General features: G+C 42.4%; 1 protein-coding gene across 11 annotated transcripts in view; it reads left to right on the forward strand.

Moving 5' to 3' along the window:
- ank3b (ankyrin 3b) overlaps window positions 1-22,903 on the forward strand; it is a 250,423-nt gene that overhangs the window by 172,625 nt on the left and 54,895 nt on the right. For 7 of the 11 annotated variants that reach the window (XM_079845620.1, XM_079845619.1, XM_079845621.1 and 4 more), the window contains exons 16-18: window positions 6,088-6,186; window positions 20,574-20,771; window positions 21,036-21,134. In XM_079845620.1, coding sequence (XP_079701746.1) covers window positions 6,088-6,186; window positions 20,574-20,771; window positions 21,036-21,134 — 396 coding nt within the window. Of the gene's footprint in view, window positions 1-6,087; window positions 6,187-8,825; window positions 8,925-20,573; window positions 20,772-21,035; window positions 21,135-22,903 lie in introns of all 11 variants that reach the window. The other 4 variants (XM_079845616.1, XM_079845625.1, XM_079845626.1 and 1 more) reach the window with 1 other exon arrangement.

The following is a 22,903-nucleotide window of genomic DNA, read 5'->3' on the forward strand; positions in this document are numbered from 1 at the left end:
TCTGCCATGACCATCTCAGTTCCCTGACCTGAACCCTATAGAAAATGAGTGCGGTAAACTGAAGAGAAGCACCAACATGGATCTGGGAATCTGAAGGATCTGGAGAGATTCTGTATGGAGGAACGATTTCTGATCTCTTGTCAGGTGTTCTCCAAACTCATCAGGCATTATAGAAGAAGACTCAGAGCTGTTTTCATGGGGAAAAGGAGGTTGAAAAAGTATTTAATAAAAGGGTGCCAATAATTATGTCCAACGGATTTGCAGAAAAACATTTATTTCATAAAGAGATTTTCCCCACATTTTCAATTCTTTTTCTTCAATGAAAGGTTCGATTTTTGTGCATTTTTAAAAATAAAAGATCAAAAGGATAAACAATGCAGATTTATTTTAACAGGCTTCTTTGTTAATATTTACCAAGGGGGCCAATAATTCTGTCCACAACTGTATAACTTGCTAGAAACATAATCACTGCAATAAAGATCCAATCATAGACTCTTAAGCATTTGTCTATTTAAATCCAAACAGCGACTTTTTTTTTTTAAGATGTGTATATTTAGATATAATAATTCTTAATATACAGTTGTTTTGATGTATTATTCATTTATTACTTTTAAAAGTTGTTATAATTATATACGCAATTTAATAAAAAAAAAAGCACAAATAAATGTAATATTTAATGGAATGGAATCGTATCATGAGGTGTCTAAAGATTCCCACTCTGTTTAGTGGGTCCTGCCCGCAATTTTCTATGGTCCTGTAATACTCATCAGTTTTTAAACAAGGTTGTTTGATCTTCTCCATTTTGCTTTCCTTGTGATGGGTTGTTGATTTCTTTCTATTTGGTTTAATGGAGCAAACAACCCTCTTCCTCATCAAGCATGCAGTTTATAATGAATCAGTAAATTCATTAAATTATGAATAAATTGAGCATGTGAGCTGCGTTCTGCTGACAAAGTGTCATGTTATATCACTTAGACAGGAGGCTTTTTCAAATTATTTATTAAATTGATTATTCAGTAAAACGAATCACTATGCAGATGTGTGTCTTACCATTTACTACCATCAACAAGCCTAACTCAAAGAACTACAGAGAAATGATATCTGTATAGACGTACCTGAAAACTGAATGTGCGTACCCACGGTAGAGTTAGGGCCCTATGATTTCTGGGAATGCGGAATCACAGAATACAGTCATAAAAATGGAATTTACTATATAGTTATTTACTGTATATACTCAAGCATACATGTCACTCTTGATGTTTTCAGTGTCTCGTTATATGTGGACATAAAGAGCTTCTCTGAGTATGACAGAAATATATTACTATGGAACATAATCTCAGAAGCGGCATCTTTAATAACCGAAATGAAAGCGAGGCTGTGAGCTGTAGACATAAATCTGGTCAGTGGGTTGTACTGTTATTTAAGATTTTTTTTTAATGGATTGTTCTGCTAACTAAACATCTTTCCAAGAAATTTCAGGAGACAAAAAAGCTCCCAACAATATTAGCTGTGGAGAATTATAAGCTTTATAGAGCTTTTTACAGCGGATACCATTGAAAACATATATTAAGTCTATCCCTCACAGCCTCGCTTTCATACCTGTCAGTCTGCTCTGTATCAGGTCTATTATTGTACAGTAGAATGTACTTCTCAAAGCAATAATAACGACAATAGTAATAGAGTTTATGAAAACTTTATTTAAGGAATATCATACAATTTTTCATCCATGTTTTAATTTACACAGTACACCTCTGTTGTGCAGCACTTCTTTGACAAAAAGTGAAAATTTAATTTGATAACATAATAAAATATTAATTAAACTGTTAAAGTTTTATACATTAATTTGATTACCACTGTTTAATACATTTGTATATAATAGTAAATCTTATAATCCACAAATATTAAAACAGACGAAACATAATTTCTTTTACATAACACATTAGAGCACTATTGTTAAAATGATTAAATTGTTCAAGTGATTAGGGATCCTTTTTGATTTATTAAATTGTAATTAAACCATTAAAATGGAATCCAATTTGGGAAGAAGTAAAATGGAAGAGTCGTGAAAGACTTTATACTGTAGGTGTGCTTTAACATTACTAATCACAAATGAGATGGTAAAAAAATATTAATCATTGACTTATTTCTTCTCCCATCCCATATTTTTTTCCACCACCATGTCCCATTAGGGGCTTTGTAGAAATCTGCTTTCTTGTCGGTAAAAAATCTCAGTGTGAACAACTAATTGTAACAAATGCAGTGTGCAAAATGATTTGTGAAAAATTCTAGCTCATCATCAAACATCTGAGTTAGATTCGGACAGCTAGATATATATCCCAACACTAAAACACAGCAGTTCATCACTGGCATAACTTGTGCATCCTGACACACTTAGTATTAGCATAAATCTCACAGCAGTGTTAAATTGTGGCTTGGACGTAAATCAGCGTATCTCTGTTTACTAAATGTGTTCTATATGAAACGCTTTACATCTCCTCCCTGAGCATTTTAGCTGACCATATAAAAGCCAGTGATGGGTTTGCAACTCTTGCAAATCAAAGAAAGGGCGTCTCATCCATCATGATAGCTCACCAACCTAACATATGCTGATGTAGGATTTTGCTAGCAGCATTATTGCTAGGTTATATTGCCATTACATGGAATACATTACATGCTTTGACATTGCAACATGATTGTTGACATCATGTCCATTATGAGGAACATCTGATTATGTTTAGGATCATTTGCAGTTGTTGCATGTGGGATGTATTAGTATTCTGGTGTTTGTAATGATTACGTTATTGAGCACTGGGCTGTACTTTCCACATTTCTCAGTGATGTGTGTAAGGGTCTGTGGATTGGTACTCGCCTATACTCATACTGAAACATAGTTTGAGACATCTGTAAATAACAAGACATATCGTCGCGTTAAGACACAGCGCACATGATACAGAAATGTTCCTGCAGGAAATATTTTATACAGGTTTTCCGTTATTTGTGAGAAAACGCTTCCCTGCCAAACACAGAATTTTCAGTGTTTTCACTGTTGTACGCTAGGGGGCGCTATTACACATTACCTCTGAATGAGTACAGAATCTCCTGATCAAACACAGGCAAAGAAGACGCAAAAAAACATGCATGTCAGCAGATGCATATTTAAAATAACGTGAATCATCAACATTAAACATCATCTTGGGTGGGGTATTTGGGGTTGGTGATGGGCACAAATATCGATTTCGATCTTGATTCAGTATCAATTCATATGTATATGTCCTACTGTACAGTGCCTTTTTATCACTATTTTAAACTTTTCTTGGGTTAAATTATATTTGCTTGCAATCATTAATATTCACTTGTGTGTGCCTATATAAGTATCATTAAAAATATTTGGATGCAAGTTATTAACATTTTAAAATTTCACATTTAAAGAAATCTAGTGTTTGATCATGTCTAAATATGTATTCAAATGCAAAACCTAAAAATAAGTAAGCAGTTATGACTAGACTAGATACATGTATATTTATTAAAGAGCCATACAGGCACCTATAGTGGGTAAATCATGGCATTACAAATGAAATGTATTATTTTTCCAGCCACAAAATGACTCTAATTTGCCTCTTTGCATTGGAATTCCCTATTTTAACCTTAATTACTACACTAATTGTAATATAAATAAGAAAAATATTAGAAGAAAAATATTTTAATTCATTAAATGGTCATTAATGGACCATAATTATTGCACAAATAGTAGACCTATTTAGTACCAAAAGATCTCCTCAAAATATTCAATAAATATTATTAAACTAAAATATATAACATTTATTTAATTGAATAAATAGTTAAGGTGTATGGTCACATTTGATCACCAATGAGTATGAGTGTGAGCTATTAGTAAGGAATACCTGAGGGCTAAATACAAGAAAAACATTAGCATTAATGTTAACAATGTTGCATCTCCATCACTCTCCATAATAACATGATACTGTAAATATGGTTGACGTATCCATTCTAAATATTGACAGTGCTGGTTTGTGTGGAACTGTTGAGAGTTCCGTGAACCACGCGCGTGCGCCGCCGCGAGATGAGAGCATGTTGCAACTCTGTTTTTCAACGCCTATGGCTTTAACTGTTACACATTAGCGCCAAAACGCTATTTATTGTTTGAATTTGGTATTAAAACTTTAACAATTTTAAAAGCTTAGACTTGAGTGACAGAGAGACGGAGGGAGAGCAGGGAAAGAAAATGCAGCTGAACGAATACGCTGCATGTTTAAATAGCGTAAAAAAAGAAAAAAAGAAAAGAATAACAACATGCAATATGTGGCGGCCGGTGTTGATTCTGTGGCGCACCGCCACAAATTAGTCTGTGTGGGAAACACTGAAGCTAGAATAAAATGTAAAACATTTTTTTTTTTTAAAGCAGAGGGTCTGTTTTTTCTTTTGATATATTGCATGTTCAGATATTCATACAACAAAATATTATGGGCCATTATCTGGGCCATTACATTTTTGTGAAAATGATCAAAAACCTTAGGGGTGGCTGGCAACTTTTTTTAAAAACGCTGGCGGGGAAAGAGTTTTAAAGTCGCCATAAAATGGAAGTTGCGATATGCTTTTCTTCTCTATTGTGACGTATATTCGAGTGAAACAGCTTATCAAACAAGAGAAAATGTTGGGCGGGACTTCCATCTGGATTTGATTGGATGGTTGGATAGTTGTTGTTTGCTTTTGCTGTCATCTCATGTGACTGGCGTGAGGGCGGCCAGTAAACACACCATTAGAGAAGAGATGTTGCTAGAGGGAGGGGAAGTTATTTTGATTTAAGATTATAAGGGCACAAGACAAAAAACTATTATGTGCACGGATAAATCATTTATAATGCTGGAATTTTCCATTAAAACATCAATTTTGATGTCATGGTGACATTAAAGACCACATGAAATGGCTTGGCGAGTGCAGTTTCCTTGATATATTTCCTATTGAAATAGAAAGTTTGGGTGGAGCAACCCTTTATTTTGTAAACAGCTGGGAGACATTACATTGAAAAAAATATTTTAAACAACTTTAAAAGATACTCTATTTGTTACAGCCAAATGTATTCTTTTTGTCATTGGACAAAGATGCAAAATGAGCCAATACTTGTTTTCCAGAAGAGTACACTAGCTTAACTTTGATTACATGGGATCTTTAAGAATTCGTTGTCCAATAAAACTTGAAACAAGTCAAATATACAAAAAGCCTGTATATTTGACCACAACGACTATCAGCAGCTTTGTTTTAGCTGTAGAAATAAAAGATTCCCCCAGTGTCCCACTGTGTGATTGTGATGGACATAAAATACTGGACAAACATCACTGAGCAGCTGCCAAGTGTTACAGTGTGGGAATGTGCTGAGGAAGGAGAATGAATTCATGGTGTTTTCCACGACTCCATTCACCGCAGAGCAGAGTTTCCCTCCGATAACAAAGCTGTCTTTGGATATGTTTGTCCTGTGTCTCTAATAATTGCTCATGATTGATTAGTAAGGCATATGGAATGCTGGCCTTCAATGAGTCTAGGGGAAACTTTTTTCAATTTCTTTGAGGTTGAGGTTATAAAATAAAATAAACATTATGACACTACATTTAGATCATTGATTATAAAGGAGAAAACGGGTTTATAAAACAAGAGTACAATATTAAATCTCTTCAAAACTGGTCATTTTCATTCATTTATTAAAGTATTTTTCAGCATTACAATTTGATAGACAGATGGTTATATCTCAAAAAATGTGTTAATGCATTTGATAGATCAACTTTGTCTGAGCAGAACAGCCGGGCACTGCTGTGTTCTTGTGCAAAGCCGGATTGGTTACAGCAATACTTCATCTCTAGCTGGATGGAAGGGCTAGTATACTTTAGTATTACTTAACAGAAGGAAACTTGTGCAACACAGATCCGTTTTTTTTCACAATGTCAGTTGCAATTCATCAACCCCACCCCAAAACTGACCAGTTTTCTAAAAGTTTGAACAGTTGTGCATGTCACACTGAATGACTGGTCTCTGAAATGTAGTTGTTAAATTTTTATAAATTCTTTGTTTTTGCAGAAGGGATTCACTCCCCTGCATGTTGCTGCCAAATACGGAAAGATTGAAGTTGCTAACTTATTGCTACAGAAGCGAGCACCACCTGACGCATCTGGAAAGGTAAAAGTGTCTACTTGCACTTATGGTTATAGATTGTTGATTACTATCTTTAATGCACAACAGGGATGAGCAACTTCGGTCCTGGAGGGCCACTGTCCTGTAGATTTTAGCTCCAACCCTAATATCTGAACAATGTCTTCAGGATTACTAGAAATCTACAGGCAGGTGAGTTTTTGTCGGGGTTGAAGCTAAACTTTGCAGGACAGTGGCCCTCCAGGACCAAAGATGTTATGGGTTTGTCATCACGGCCATCCTTCGGTTTCTGGTATGGTAACATGACCACGGTAAGAAATGAAGCATTGATTTTCCTTGCTAAGCATCTGTTGAAAGGAGGGATTTTGGATGAGAGACATACATAAGGGACACATTTGAATTATTTGTGTAATGTCTAAAATGGTTACATCTGTTTTCCAACTCAGCAAACAAACAATTATTTTTAATACAAAGATGTGACAGCATGCCAACATATGCTGGCATGACATACTATATATGCTTCGAAGACAAATAGACAGATGTATAAATGTATGTTAGTTATCATATAGTTTTTGCGTCACACTTAAAATAAACTCTCATTCCAACTCTCATGCATTTGCATGTGTATGAATGGAAGCGAATGAAACACAAATTCAAGTGTGACCGCACCATTAAGACCTCACGAAATGAAAAGCAGGTATATGAATTTAAAATCTTTCATTTCGTGGGGTCTTTAATAAATACAGTTGTGCTCAAAATTATTCATACCCTTGGTAAATATGACCAAAAAAGGCTGTGAAAATAAATCTGCATTGTTAATCCTTTTGATATTTTATTTTTAAAATTTACAAAAATCTATTTTTTCATTTGGAGAATAAATTTTTTAAATGGGGGATAAATCTCATTATGAAATAAATGTTTTTCTCTAATACACATTGCTCACAATCCATCATACCCTTTTATTCAATACTTTTTGCCAAGATAACATCTCTGAGTCTTCTCCTATAATGCCTGATGAGTTTGGAGAACACCTGACAAGAGATCAGAGACAATTCCATCATACAGAATCTCTCTAGAATTCCCAGATCCATGTTGGTGCTTCTTCACTTCAGTTCACCCCACTCATCTTCTATAGGGTTCAGGCAGGGAACTGGGATGGCCATGGTAGAAGCTTAATTTTGAGTTGATTTTGATGTTTTTGTTTTTTTTCATTGTCCTGTTGGAAGATCCAACCTTGGCCCAAGATTTCTAGCAGAGGCGGTCAGGTTTTGATTTTTTATCTTTTGCTGTTTGATAGAATCCATGATGCCATGTGTCTGAACAAGATGTCTAGGATCTGGCAGAAAAATAGGTATATTTCACTGTACACATGGGGTACTTTTTTATCCCTGTGTGTACCAAACCCATCATGAATGTTTGCTGACAAAAAACTCTTCTTCTTTTTTTCATCTGATCATAGAAAGTTTGAAAAGTAACTGACACGACTGGAACTTCAGACAGGATCTGGTTCTATGGTCAGATGAAAAAAAAAAAGAGCTTTTTGTCAGCAAACACTCAAGATGGGTTTGGTGCACACATGGATAAAAAGTACCCCATGCCCACTGTTAAATATATATTGTGGGCCTATTTTTCTTCCAGAGATCCTGGACATCTTGTTCAGATACATGGCATCATGGATTCTATTAAATACCAACAGATAAAAAAATTAAACCTGACTGTCCCAGCTAGAAATCATATAATGGGCCAAGGTTGGACCTTCCAACAAGGACAGTGATCCAAAAAAACATCAAAATCAAAAACAAAAAAATTGTCACTGAGCACAAAATGAATCTTCTGCCATGGCCAACCCAGTTCCCTGTCTGAACCCTATAGAAGATGAGTGGGGTGAACTGAAGAGAAGAAGCACCAACATGGATCTGGGAATCTGAAGGATCTAGAGATTCTGGATGGAGTAATGATCTCTGATCTCTTGTCAGTTGTTCTCCAAACTCATCAGGCATTATAGGAGAAGACTCAGAGCGGTTATCTTGAGAAAATGAGGTTGCAAAAAGTATTGAATAAAAGTGTATTATTAATTGTGAGCAATGTGTATTAGAGAAAAACATTTATTTCATAATGATATTTTCCCCACATTTAGAATTCTTATTCTCCAATGAAAGGTTAGAATTTTATACATTTTTAAAACAAAAGATCAAAAGGATTAACAACGCAGATTTATTTTAACAGCCTTCTTTGGTCATATTTACCAAGAATATTAATAATTTTGAGCGCAACTGTATAATCACCATGTGCTTAATGTTAATATTTTGTGTAGTTGCTTATAAATACACAATGCTACTATCATTAAAAACATAGTAACTGTAATGTAAAATGTTAAACAGTTCTATTACCCAGTAAGTATGCTTACGTTGCAGAGATCATCGTGAATGCTTTCTTCATTCTTCTAGATGAAAACACACTTTGGAGAGGCACTTGTATGCTATCAGGATACTATCATTTCCCAGACATGCCAGAGGTTTCATTCGCGAATGTGTACTGGCTAAATTTACTCTCCAAAGCTAAAAGCTGATTGATTTATAACGGCACCTGTTTCACACACCCCAGCTTTGAGCTCTCAGCCAATAATAGCTGTATATCTATGTGTGTGTGTGTGTGTGTGTTTTTAGAGTGGACTAACCCCACTGCATGTTGCTGCACACTACGATAACCAGAAAGTGGCCCTCCTCCTGTTGGACCAAGGAGCATCCCCACACGCAGCAGCGAAGGTATCAGGAAACCCTTACCGCATCTGTCTACTGACCACAATAGCTCAACTAGCACACACAAATCTCATCCAAACGCAACCACACGCACACACACAAACACACATAGACGTGATGAAGAAATATGGCCGCAGACCAAACGGCTGCACACATGCTCTCACAAAACCTCCTCCACCCTACATCATTTTTGTCATTTTTTTTCTAATCCACCCACTGTAACCTCAGGGGATGGTAAGCTTGTACACATTTTTATCGCTTTGAAAAGAAGAAGTTCTTGAAAACTGTGTACTTCTGTGGTTAATGTTGTTTTAACACATTGCGCACGGGTAGTTCACCTAAAAATAAAAGTTCTGTCATCATTTATTCATCCTCAAGTCAAGATCAGAAAACAGTATGACTATTTCTACACAGAGTTTTGTGTTCTTTGTGAAGGTTGGAAGTCATCGGTCGCCCCAATGTTTTCATTCTATGTAAAAGAGCAGCTTGGCCATTCTGTATTATGCTTTTAACAATTAGCTGTTTCTGCTCACCCTCTGAAACGGTGCTTCTAGGGTTTGTCATATGATTTCTCTCTGAACTTCTGGTCACTTCTGAGATCTGAGCAGAAACTGCCTAGCTGTCTACTGCCAATATAGACAACTAAGCCTTCTAAGGACGCATCCTAACCAAGATGAATCCCCATAAGTGACTGATTTGGACTATCAACATAGGCGCAACAACTCTTTGTCACTCGAAATATCAGGCTGCACAGGAGACAATAGCCCCGTTTCCATCAACACGGAACAATTTGTCCCTGTAACTTTTTTCCCATTAACTTTTTTTCTCCCAGACCTGTTGCTGTCTGTGTTTCAATTGCGATCTAAAGTACTGTGAAGATTAATCTGGATTTTGTCCTGGATTTTGTCGCATATAAGCTTAATAAAGCCTGAACCTCATCGTCTGTCCATCTGTCGTATTTTTTAAAACTCCATTGTTGATTCGAATAGCAAACAACTCTTACTGCACGCACCGCAACAAACTTTTAAAAATGGTGGTTGAAATAAAATTCTGCATTGAGTCAACCAATTCAAAATGCTGCGTGAACTCAACCAATCAGCATGTTCAGTGCCCCAAGTCCCACCCCCGAAAGTTCCTGAACTTTGAAAAAGTACTACCTCATGAGCAGGGACTTTTTGAGGGGGAAATTTTTACCTGGAACTTCATTTAGTCCCTGATCCCTGTGGTCAAAACACACCGAGTACCACCCCAAAGTTCCTAGTTCCTGGGGAAAGTTCCTGTGGTGGAAGCGCGGCTATAGTAGTGGAACAGTCGGTTCCAGAAATAAAAACTCATTCATTTTCTTTACAGAGGAATTGATTTTTAACAATAACTTATAAACCTTTAAAGACCGAAATTTGTGGTGAAAAACGACATTAACCCATAATGTAATGCACTTAAAATTCCACCAATCAGAGAGTCGTGGCAAGCAAAACATGCCAAAAGTGCTCATTAGCTCATATCACTCCCATGTCGCACTGCAAATGCTACATTATGCTACGCTTTTAAAATAATCTGGCTTGGTTCATGGCTTATAATGCTTTAAAGACTTTTTTAAAATCCCTATGGGAGAAATGAATGGAAAAATACTTCCAGAACAAACGCAGCTGTAAAAGTAAGTGTGCACTGTTGCACAACTGATGTTAGCATGTTGCTACGTTAATGAGCATAATTATTGGGTAAATTGTCATATTTTTATCAATATTTGTCGATATTAAATGTATTACATGACTTGGATTGGTATATGTGATTCAGCTTCATCAGAATCAAAACAAGTTTTTTTAGAGGCTGCATAATAATTTTTTTAACTGCAATCATGTTGGGAATGAGTCTATGATGTCATACAATATGGTCTACATATGCCACTTTTGGAACGGAGCACAGAGATCTGGAAGTTTAATGAATCAGTTCTCTCATAGTCTTAATTAATAAACCCATCTTTAATTGTATCTGTCATTTTTTCCACAGTTTTTTTGTTTGAACTTGAATAGAGAGTCCATGTGTTCACGCTTTTGAACTGTTTGTGTTGTTTTGTCCACCCTGCAATGGCTCAGTGTGAACCCTAAACAAATACAGTGACCCAGATACTGCCTTTGTTCCTTCACAACGAACAGCAGCCAGGCCTGGCATGTGGAGAACACTAACTGACTCACGGTTTTGGATGGGAGCGCTCTCCATTGACCTCACTGGCTGACACCTCAGTATTCACTAGCTGTTGAGAAACAAGATCTTTTTATTCTTATGCTTAGTCCGACTAGCTTTACTCGCTTTCTCCACCTTTCAGCCATCGTTCCACTCTTAATCTGTGAGGTTAGAAGCAAAACGCTGCTGTCAACATGTTCCTGTTTTGGAAATGTCATAAATCTAAGGTTTTAGTGTGGTTATAGTGGTTTGGCCGCATGTGGCTTAGTTCTGTGTAGGGGCTGGATGAGCAAAAAAATACAGTAAAACATAGTTAAATCAAGTAAAAAATGTTTTACACAAAACTTTAGTTCCCCTTCGAGGGAACTCGCACTGCGTCGTCGAGTGACAACACTCTGGGAACGCCCTCAGCGTTACGCATCTGAAGCATGAATGAAATCAAGCCAATCTGATTGGTGGTGCGTCGTGACGTAGTAGATGACGGCATACCCGGAAGATACAAAAAGGAAGCTGATGCAAACACACACTAGCTTTTTGCTCTTCAGCGAAGCGCTATATGTCATTTTGTCTGTCTATTTGGTGTTGTTTGTCACAAAATATATCACAGAAAGTAGGGGTGTAACGGATCGCAGTTGATCCGTGATTCGTACGGATCACGACCCACGGTTCGGCACGCACGTGACCCGCGGATTTATTGTGCATTTTTTTAAAACTTGTGGATTAAGCTGAATTGTTTAGCGATCGCAGGCTAAAAGCCAGTTTTTCTGCCGATATTGCTTTTTAAGTGATCTCGTTCCTTTAAACTCGATGCTGAGTTTCAGAGAAACACATGTGTTCACGTGAACAGGGCATGTTAATCAGTCAGCAGTGGCTAGCGGAGGAGCAGAAGAACTTGAAAAGCCTCCCGCATCATTCAAATCACGTGTATGGGAGCATTTTGGCTTCCCCGTAAAATATAATGATGACGGAAGAAGGGTGGTGGACAAAACTCTAACAGTAATGTAGGCACTGTGGCACGAGAAAGCCGTATGAAAGTGGCGCATACATAGAGCATGGCACCTGCTGACGCCCGTTTCACACATACTCCGTTTGCAGAGCGTAGGCGGTGCGTATTTTTTCCGTGCCCATGTTAACAGATACAGTTTTCACTGCACGTGGCGGCTTCGGTCCGTCAGTGCGTTCCGGGAGCGCGTATACAGCTGTGCTGATCGTTTCTGCTCAGAGTCTATTTTTTGATGTGCTGGCGCTGAATTAAAGTAACAGCGCATCCGCATTAAAACAAACATATCGATGCGAAAATCTAGTAATTCCATCACAGATGCATATAATGTAACGTCTACTCTGTTTCAAAGTCAACACATGGCTTTTTGTCTCGAGTAAAGCAAGGAAAACGGCCTTTAAGTGAACAAGGAGAAATAATGGAGAGCACCTGTCCTTTCTTGGAGGTTGAAAAACAAAGTTCTTTATGACCTGCAAGATTTCTTAAAATGTTTATTTTAACATAGTCTATTGTCTGTTTTGCAACTTGCATGAGCAACGTAATATATACATCTAAAGTAGGTACTGGGCCATATAAATACAAAGTAATGAATTCAATAAAACGTTGTTTAAGTGTAGTGTGTTTAAACATGATATCTATAAAATAGTGTATAGGCCTACAAAGAGAATTGCAATGCTGACAAGTGTGAGAGGTTTACTCTCTCCCCTGAGAATGTTGACATCCTAATCTTTATAAACAATTAAAAAAAAAGCTCTGGCCCATTTTCACGTCAGGCTGTTTTTAGTCAAATTTGATTTATTCAGATGGTTATTTATTTATTTTATTTTTGTTAACACCAAAAGTTCCTTGTTAACCTATAAACCATATAGGTTATGTTAACACCAAAAGTTTTCATGTAATAAATGGAAAGCAAATAAAAATAGTCTCCTCCCCCTTTTATTCTGATCCGAAAAATGATCCGATCCGTGACTCATGATCCGTAGTCAATCCGAACCGTGAGTTTTGTGATCCGTTGCACCCCTAACAGAAAGTATGGCTAGTGGGCAACAGTTCACGAGGTGTGTGCATCCGTGTCCGCGATTCCTTTCGGGCACGGACACACACCTTTTGTGTGTGCAATGCCTGGGTGTGCAGCACGCTAGGGCGGCTCTCGAGGGAGCCGCCTGTGGCGAATGTGAAAAGCTGCCGCTCAAAGTGTTGCGCTCACGGCTGGCCGTGTTCAATGAGGCCGGCCAAGCCCGCGAGCCCCAGGCACTGAGGCACAGCGGCGCCGTAGATCATGGGGCTCGCAACGGGACCTCGTGACAGGATACGGGACTGTTGAGGCACTTTCCCCATCCTCGTCCGAGGAGTCCGATGTTCTTCCGCCCCGTGAGGAAGCCCGCGAGGCGGCTTCTTCCCGCGGGGCGGAGAACCCGATGCTGCAGCTATCCGGCTCCGAGGAGTCGGATGTGCTGAGTGTCGAGGCGGGTGATGTGGAGCCTGAGCCATCGCTTCACACACCCGCTCCAGAGGAGCTAGTGGAGGTTTTGACCCGCGCTGTGGCCAAGTTGAACATCGATTGGCCACAAGAAGAACCTGAAATCCAGCCGCCCAGTAAGCTGGATGAACGGTTCTTCAGGCGCGTTCTTTAAAGTACAGGGGGCGGCCGAACAGGGTTATGGGACGCTGCCAAGGGTAGAGGAGTCTCTCGCGAGCTACCTCTCTCCCGAGGCCGCTTCGTCCCTGAAGGCCCCGGTGTTGCCTACCAAACCAGCGCGCGATACATCTGTGCTGATGGGTAGGGCATATATGGCGGCTGGGCGGGCTGGTAGCTGCCTGCACACTATGGCGGTGTTGCAGGCCTACCAGCCCGACCTCCTCAAGGAGCTCGATGAGGGCGAGGGCCCGTCTCCGGACGATGTCCTCGAATTAAGGAAGGCCACCGATTTGTCTCTCCGCATTGCCAAGGAGACGGCCCGTTCCATCGGCCGCTCCATGGCGGGCATGGTTTGTGTGGAGAGACATCTCTGGTTAAACCTGTCGGGATGAAGGAGAGAGAGAAACACTTTCTCCTAGACTCCCCGGTCTCGCCTTCTGGACTTTGCGGCGGCGCGGTTAACACCGTCGTTGAGAGGTTCCAGGAGGTGAGAAAACAGGCGGCGGCCTTCCAGCAATACCTCCCTCGTCGGTCCAGCTCCTCGGGGAAGGCTGTCTCAAGGGGACAGTCTCGGCCGTCTACTAGCTCCTCGCACCGGCAGGTGCAGAAAGAGAGCGTTGCTTCTCGCGCCCCTCCTGAGGGAGCTTGGCAAAAGAGGCGGCGCTCTCGTGGCAAGCCTTCCGAGCCTAAGGCCGATCTGAGGACCGTCCTTCAGGCGAAGAAGGCTGCCACCAAGCGGTCCTAGCTGCGGCTGGATCGCTGAGAGCTGCCCCCCCAGGGGCGGAACGACCGAGGTCGTTCTCCCCCTGGAGCTCTCGGGAGATCAGTGCTGTGTTCCCGCCGTCACTGACGCTTCGGGCCTCACTGATCTCCTGCACGCGCGTGCTGTCTTCGCTGCCTCCAACAGGACTTGCGGCTGGACAGCAAACGTGTGCACCCACCGAAAATCGTTCCCGACTTCTCCCTGCCGGTCAGCCGCTTCAGGGGGTCGGGAACGAGGCTCGGTTGACACCCGAGGCCAGCCTCGAGAGGCTGGTTCCCTTAGTAGATTATCTTGGCGCATGGAAATGCCTTCCGAGTGTATCTACATGGGTCCTGCTGACTGTAGAGCTGGGTTACAGGCTGCAGTTCGGTTCTCCTCCCCCGAGTTTCAACGGGGTGGTCCGGACTGTGGTCGGCCCAGAGCAGGTTCGGGTTATGGAACAAGAAGTACAAGCCCTGTTAGCCAAGGAAGCCATAGAGCGGGTTCCTTTGGCGGACAGGGACTCCGGGTTCTACAGCCGGTACTTCATAGTTCCCAAGAAGGATGGTGGGTTGCGTCCGATAATAGATCTCAGGCTCCTGAATCGGTCTCTGAGGAGATTCAGGTTCAGGATGCTCACAATTCCAGCCATCGTGAGTCAGATCCAGTCCGAGGACTGGTTCGTCACGATAGATCTAAAGGACGCATACTTCCACATTTTCATCCTTCCAACCCACAGGAAGTTCCTGAGGTTCGCTTTCGGGGGCGAAGCGTACCAATATCGGGTTCTTCTCTTCGGCCTGGCACTCTCCCCTCGCACCTTCACCAAGTGTATGGATGCAGCACTGGCTCCACTGAGACTCCAGGGCATCCGTATACTAAATTACATCGACGACTGGCTCATTCTGGCCAGGTCGCGCGATGTGGCGGTTCGGCATCGAGATGTCGTTCTAGCCCACATAAGGTGCTTGGGGCTGAGACTCAACACAAAAAAGAGCGTGTTGACGCCCTCCCAGCGGACTACGTTCCTGGGAGTTGTATGGGATTCCACGTCGATGCGGGCACAAATGTCCCCCGCACGCGTGGAATCCATACTGGCGTCGGTCTCCAGAGTGAAGCCAGGCCGCAGCCTCACTGTGAAGCAGTTCCAGAGACTGCTGGGGCTCATGGCAGCAGCGTCCAACGTGATACCTTTTGGCCTGCTGCACATGAGATCCCTACAGTGGTGGCTGAGGGCCAAAGGGTTTTCCCCGCGGGGAAATCCGTTTCGTATGATCAGGGTAACGCGCAAATGCCTTCGTTCCCTCGTCATATGGCGGAAACCTTGGTTCCTGTCCCAAGGACCAGTGCTGGGAGCATCATGTTGCCGGAAAGCTGTTTCAACAGATGCTTCCCTCACTGGTTGGGGCGCGGTCATGGAAGGCCGGTTTGCGAGAGGTCTGTGGGAGACCCGGCATTCTTCATGGCACATCAACTGCCTGGAGATGCTGGCGGTCTACAAAGCTCTGAGGAGCTTTTACCCGGACCTCCGCGGCCACCATGTCCTGATACGCTCAGACAACACTTCGGTTGTCGCGTATCTGAATCACCAGGGGGGTTTGAGGTCGCGCCCTCTATGCAGACTGGCGCATCAAATCCTCCTGTGGTCCCAGGGGAAATTATCGTCCCTCAGGGCGATATACATTCCTGGGGACCAAAATAAGGGAGCAGACATCCTGTCGAGGCAGGGGCTGAGGCCCGGGGAGTGGCGACTCCACCCAGAGGTGGTGGAGGCCATGTGCGAGAGATTCGGCCCAGTGGAAGTGGACCTTTTCGCGTCTCGAGAGACGTCCCACTGTCCACTGTGGTTTTCTCTCAGGCATCCAGCTCCGTTAGGGCTGGATGCCATGATGCAGACGTGGCCGAGGCTGCGTCTGTACGCATTTCCCCCGATCGCTCTGCTCCCGGGAGTTCTGGAGCGAGTCCGCCGGGAGGGCATCAGCCTGCTCTTAGTAGCACCCCGGTGGCCCACTCGAGTATGGTTCTCGGATATCATAGCTCTGCTAGACGGCCTTCCATGGCAGGTTCCTCTGAGGAGGGATCTGCTCTCTCAGGCAGGGGGCACAATACATCACCCCCGGCCAGAGTTGTGGAGCCTCTGGGTCTGGCCCCTGAGGGGGCTCAGTACCTAGAGGCGGGCCTGTCAGCAGAGGTAGTCGAGACCTTACTCAGCTCCAGGGCTCCTTCTACCAGGAGACTGTACAGCCTCAAGTGGAATGTATTTTCCACTTGGTGTAGAGAGCGTGAGGTGGATCCAGTTAACTGCCCAGTGGCTTCAGTGCTGGAGTTCCTCCAAGATCGCTTCTCCGCTGGTCTTACCCCGTCCACCCTAAAGGTGTACGTGGCTGCCCTTGGGGCTTTCCACGCACCTCTAGGTGATGGACCTTTGGGGAAGCACCACCTGGTTGTACAGTTCCTCCGTGGGGCTCGGAGGATGAGGCCGGTAGCTCGCTCCAGAGTCCCAACCTGGGACCTGGCGGTGGTTCTGGAAGGGTTGGCTGAGGCCCCCTTCGAGCCACTGGAGCTGGCTGAGCCTAAGAACCTGACCTTGAAGGTGGCCTTCCTACTCGCCATTACCTCTCTGAGGAGAGTGGGAGATCTCCAGGCCTTGGCGGTCACGCCAACCTGCCTGGAGTTTGCCCCCGGCAGAGTAAGGGCCATTCTTCACCCTAGACCGGGTTACATTCCCAAGGTTCCATCTCAGGGAGCCCGGTCCCTGGTTCTTCAGGCTTTCCATCCCCCTCCCCACCTGACGGCGGAAGAGGAGAGACTTCATCTGCTCTGCCCGGTCAGAGCTCTGAGTATTTATCTAGAGAAGTCTTCCCATTGGAGAAGTTCAGACCAGTTGTTGGTGTGCTTTGGCTCACCCAAGAAGGGGCTGCCTGCGTCAACTCAGACGATCAGTAACTGGATCATCCAGGCTATAGCCACGGCTTATAGGGTGCGCAATTTGCCTTCACCCATGGCCGTGAGGGCCCATTCCACCAGGAGCATGGCTTCCTCAGTGGCCCTCCTTTCTGGCGTCTCGCTTCAAGAAGTATGCGAGGCGGCCGGGTGGGCCACCCCGCACACCTTCATAAGATTCTACAGTCTGCACCTCCCGGTGACGCCTGGTGCTCGATTTCTTGCGTCCTAAGTGTGCCTGGGTACCCAGCTTCACACTGGGACGTGGGGTGACTTGGTGTGGCCTAGTGGGTATTAACGTTCCCAGAGTGTTGTCACTTGACGACGCAGTGCGAGTTCCCTCGAAGGGGAACGTCTCGGGTTATGACTATAACCCTTGTTCCCCGAGAAGGGAACGAGACACTGCGTCTCGTCGCCACACCTATCAAGGCTAGAGCGCTTGCTTCATCGCAAAAGAGCTAGTGTGTGTTTGCATCAGCTTCCTTTTTGTATCTTCCGGGTATGCCATCATCTACTACGTCACGACGCACCACCAATCAGATTGGCTTGATTTCATTCATGCTTCAGATGCGTAATGCTGAGGGCGTTCCCAGAGTGTTGTCACTCGACGACGCAGTGTCTCGTTCCCTTCTCGGGGAACAAGGGTTATAGTCATAACCCGAGACGTTTTGAAGTTATACTGTATATTTTTTTTATTTTCATTTTGAAAAATGGCCCACAGGAATTTCCATTAAAATTTGTAAGCGATTATGCAAATTAATCTTTGAATCAGAGTTGTGAATAGATGTTACTTAAAGTGTGTAGTATTTATGAGGATCTATTGACAGAAATGCAATATAATGTACATGACTATGTTTTCAGTTGTGTATAAAGACCTTACATAATGAACCGTTATGTTTTTATTACCTTAGAATGAGCCATTTCTATCTACATACACCGCGGGTCCCCTTACAGTGAAGTCACCATTTTATGCCGTCATGTTTCTACAGTAGCCCTAAATGGACAAACTGCTCTACAGAGCGCTAGCTACTCTCTGCTGTCTCAGATGATGACATATTTGTCCTGTGTCGGCCACCGTAGCTTCTCTATGTGCTTCAAAAGGGAGGGGTGAGCGGTGGGCGGTTGCAATTCGCAACCTTATCGCTAGATGCCGCTAAAATTTACACAGTGCACCTTTAATTTAATATTACATATTTTTTTGTGAAATTTATATTGTGATTAACCAAAATATCGCCCAGTTCTAGTGCTATGCCAAAAGGCAACATGAGAAATATATACAGTAGGTCCAACACATCATTGGTGTACAATTCATCGGTTTACCTTTCAAGTCAAGTCAAATTTATTTGTATAGCACTTTTCACAATGCACATTGCTCCAAAACAACTTTACAGAAAGTTATACTGTTATGTCTATAATGCCTCAGGCTAGGTTCACACTGTGAGCCTTGTTCACACTGTGTGCTCAATTCTAATTTATTGCTCAGAAACGATCAGATCAGATTTTTTTTGTATAGCTGTTCACATTGTTGCTTTAAATGTGGCCAATATCAGATTCCAGTGTGAACAGATCATGGTCATGAACTGACCCGCACGCACAAAAGAACGATAACAACAACAACAACAACAACAAAAAACACATCACAAGCACGCTGTCATACTGAAGTAAACACAGAGAACTTTAAAGTAATGTGGTCAGCCATGGAAGCCAGCGAATTTATGCGTAGGCAATATAAAAAAACAAAGAAGAGGATGCCGTAAAAGAGCAGAGTTTTTAAACATTTATGATACTAGCCCTCGTGTTTTGCTTGTATATAGAGCTGTCACTGTAATACTTCTGAGTTCGCAACTGTCTTGATAACTTTGGGTATGTAAAATCTTTGAAGTGACTCCCATGAGCACAGAATTGTGATGAATGTTGCTCTTGAGTGATGTAAAAGTCTCAAGAATTCCGATATGATTGTTCAGACTTAGGTCGCATTGCAAAACATCTGACCAGTATTGGATTTCGGACCACATATGGAAATGGCCTAGACTGGGTAAACCCAGCCCGATCTGTCGGCGATTTGATTTCGCCCTGCAGCTCAGGCTGAAAACCGGTATATTTTTCTATCCTGCTTTTGTTACAAATCTGCGGGGACCAATCACAAACTGGCTTATCCACCTGGCACACTATTGGCGGGTTTAACTAGACTGGGTAAGCCCAGCCCGATATGCTGGCAATTTGATTTCGCCTTGCAGCTGTACGTCACCTGGTTTGTTGTTCTGATTGGTTGAAGGACTATCCAATTGCGTATAGAGTCATTTGAACTATGCCCGTTGATCACGCCTCTTGTGCAAGTAGAAAATACAGAGCAGACTCCCCAGACTAATGTTCAATCTTAAAAGAATGAGCTTGGTCTGTTGATATGGCCCAAATCAGAATTGAAAAGATCAGATTCCATGTGGTTTGTGCTGTTCACACTGTCATGACAAAAACAGATCTGAGTCGCACATGAGCAAAAATTTGGGCCGCATTTACCTGCAGTCTGAACGTAGCCTCTGGCACACGTTTGAGCATTCAAAGGCAATTAAGACATTTAAATGTTGTTGGGTTTTGTAATATTAAGAGATTTAAACATTGGTCAGTTTTGTTCAAAGCAAGAGTAAGTGATTTTCATAAAGTATTAAAGAATATATAAATCGACTTTGCCATTTAAAAGTCTGAAAAGTCTGATGCTTGGGTACACAAAGAGAAAGTATTTGAGGGTTTTAGACAAAGGTAAGCAAGAGTAGACCATTCTCACAAAGCATTTATAAAGATTATGATTTGGTTGTCTGTGGAAAAATAGCTGGTTGTCAAAGAGTCTGATATGAGTTTAACATTTTACAAATTGAATTGGGAGTCACTGAAGCAACAATGTTGAGAAATATAGAGTATGGCTTTAATTGCAGTAAGTAGAGTCTCTAAATTTTAAACATAATTACTATAACATGATGGTATTCTTTACTGTACGTTCAGTGCCTAATATCAATCCTCCACACTGTTTACACACCGTTAAAAAGTTAAAGTAGTATTCTGAGAGTAAATAGTGTTCCAGGACAAGCTCCTGCATGTTATCGTTGTTATTGTCTGGATGCCCATAGAAAATTTTTCACTTGCTTTCCCTCCCAGAATGGCTATACTCCTCTGCACATAGCTGCCAAGAAGAACCAGATGGAGATAGCGACCACTCTACTTGAGTACGGAGCTGATACCAATGCCATGACGCGCCAGGGCATCAGTCCTCTCCACCTGGCATCCCAGGAGGGCAATGTTGACATGGTCACGCTCCTGCTCGCCCGTGAAGCCGCCGTCAATCTGGGAAACAAGGTGAAAAATGAGCTCAGTTACTTTATGATGCTATTCCACAAAGAGCATAGTCAACAGTATTATAATTCTTTCATTTAACTTACAATTTGCTTTTGGGTGAGTGAAATTTGTAAAAGGAAATGATGATGACCTCATTAACATCAAATCCAAATTTAATTTACTTTAATTATCAGCTCCGTCAGTATAAGGGATGATTAATTTCTGCATGATTTGTCATATCTACGCAGTTATGTCACTAAATTGGTTAATGCATTTTTATGTCAGAGTGGACTGACCCCTCTTCACCTGGCGGCTCAAGAGGACAAGGTCAATGTTTCAGAAGTGCTGGTTAATCATGGTGCCACAGTAGACCCAGAGACTAAGGTATTGTATACACACACACACACACAAGCACATATTTGGGTTTCCATGTTTTATTGGGGACTTTCTATCAAGACAATGATATTTATATCCCTAACCCTACCCCTACACACAACCCTCACAGAAAAGATTCTGCATTTTTACATTTTCAAAAAACAACATTTAGTGTAATTCATAAGCTGTTTTCCTCATGGGGACCAAAACTGTCCCCACAAGATCAAACGTCCTGGGTTATGACTATAACCCTTGTTCCCTGAGAAGGGAACGAGACACTGTGTCGCCTTGCCACGCCTCTCCATGCCTGGGAGCGAAGTGCTTCATCGCGAAAAAGCTAGCGCTGTTGTGTTTCGCCGTCCCTTTATACTTCCGGGTATGCCGTCACATACTACGTCATGACGTAGCACCAATCAGGATCGGTCTTAGTTTCATTCATGCTTCAGACGCGCAACGTCCCCAAAGTGTCTTTCTCACGACGCAGTGAGAGTTCCCTTGAAAGGGAACTTTTTTTGGTATATTTTGTCTCCACAACATAGGGAATACTTGATCCACACATACACACACACATTGTGTTTTCATGTTTTATGGGGACTTTCCATAGACATAATCATTTTTATACTGTACAAACTGTATATTATATCCCCTTACACTAACCCTACCCCTAAACCTACCCTAAAGGCCTGTGCACACCGGGACGATTTTTCGGCGCGTCTTTGTGTTCACACCCAAGTGATTTTCACTGGCAATTTGCGTGAGTGAAGGTGCAAATTCAATAGATGGCGCTCCCAGTACACAAGGTGGTGTACACTTTACGCTTCTGACACTCGTTTGTCACACAGAAGAAGAAGAGAGACAGTATGTATGTGCTTGCCAAAACCATAGACAGATCAAAGAAATGGAATGGACAGAGAAAATGAAAGAAATGGACAGAGCGACCCCATAGACTTCAATGGAGAAAACTGAAGTCAGGTAGAAGCACTCACTTCCTGATGGCTGAGCGTACTGCGCAGCCTCGGACTGAGCTTGACGACGTAGATGTGACGTGAGCAACCTGTCTGACAGTTCTAAGACATCTAGTAGTTGTGCAAAGTGAAATCTGAATCACTGAATCTTGCCGAGACAGAGAGGGTGAGCAGGAGCAACTTTTGATGAATGAAGCAGGATCTGCAACATCTCTATCGGCGTTTATGCCTCCACGTCCCCCCGATTGCCTCATAGACAGTAAAAGATTGCCTATGAGCTTCTCCTCGGGTCTATACGGTAATTTGCTCAACAACGCGACACAGTTGTGTGGTTATGACGCAATCGTTAGCCTATATTTTACAAAAACAGCTTCAACGGGGCGATAGTGTAAGATACAAGGTAATGGAGTCTTTTATACATTGTTGTGTTTGTTTAGAAATAAACAATCGACGAATGGAGTCTTTAAACGCCTCAGATGTAAAGATATTCACTGTCAAAGTGAGGCCAAAATGAATGGGAGTCTATGGAATGCTAACAGCAGGTGATGGCTTGGTTAGCAATGGCTGCCCCTATGGAAGGTACGCTTTCCGGGGGCTGGATAACCCCCTTGGCCAAAACCATTCACACAGTTTTTTCTAATCGGCAAACAGCATTAGCAGCTTACTTCCTCTTCGTCGTATCAATGTGTGCTCGGCAAGACCAAGTGTGGTCTTGAGCGCCACCAAGTCATGTTTTACTGTAACTTCAGCAGCTCCAGGCACGTGAACTAAAGTGCCAATCTCATTGGTTGGACAGTTTTTAACGCGCCACGT

This window comes from Gobio gobio (genome assembly GCF_949357685.1).
Source record: "Gobio gobio genome assembly, chromosome: 20".
Lineage (NCBI taxonomy): Eukaryota > Metazoa > Chordata > Actinopteri > Cypriniformes > Gobionidae > Gobio > Gobio gobio.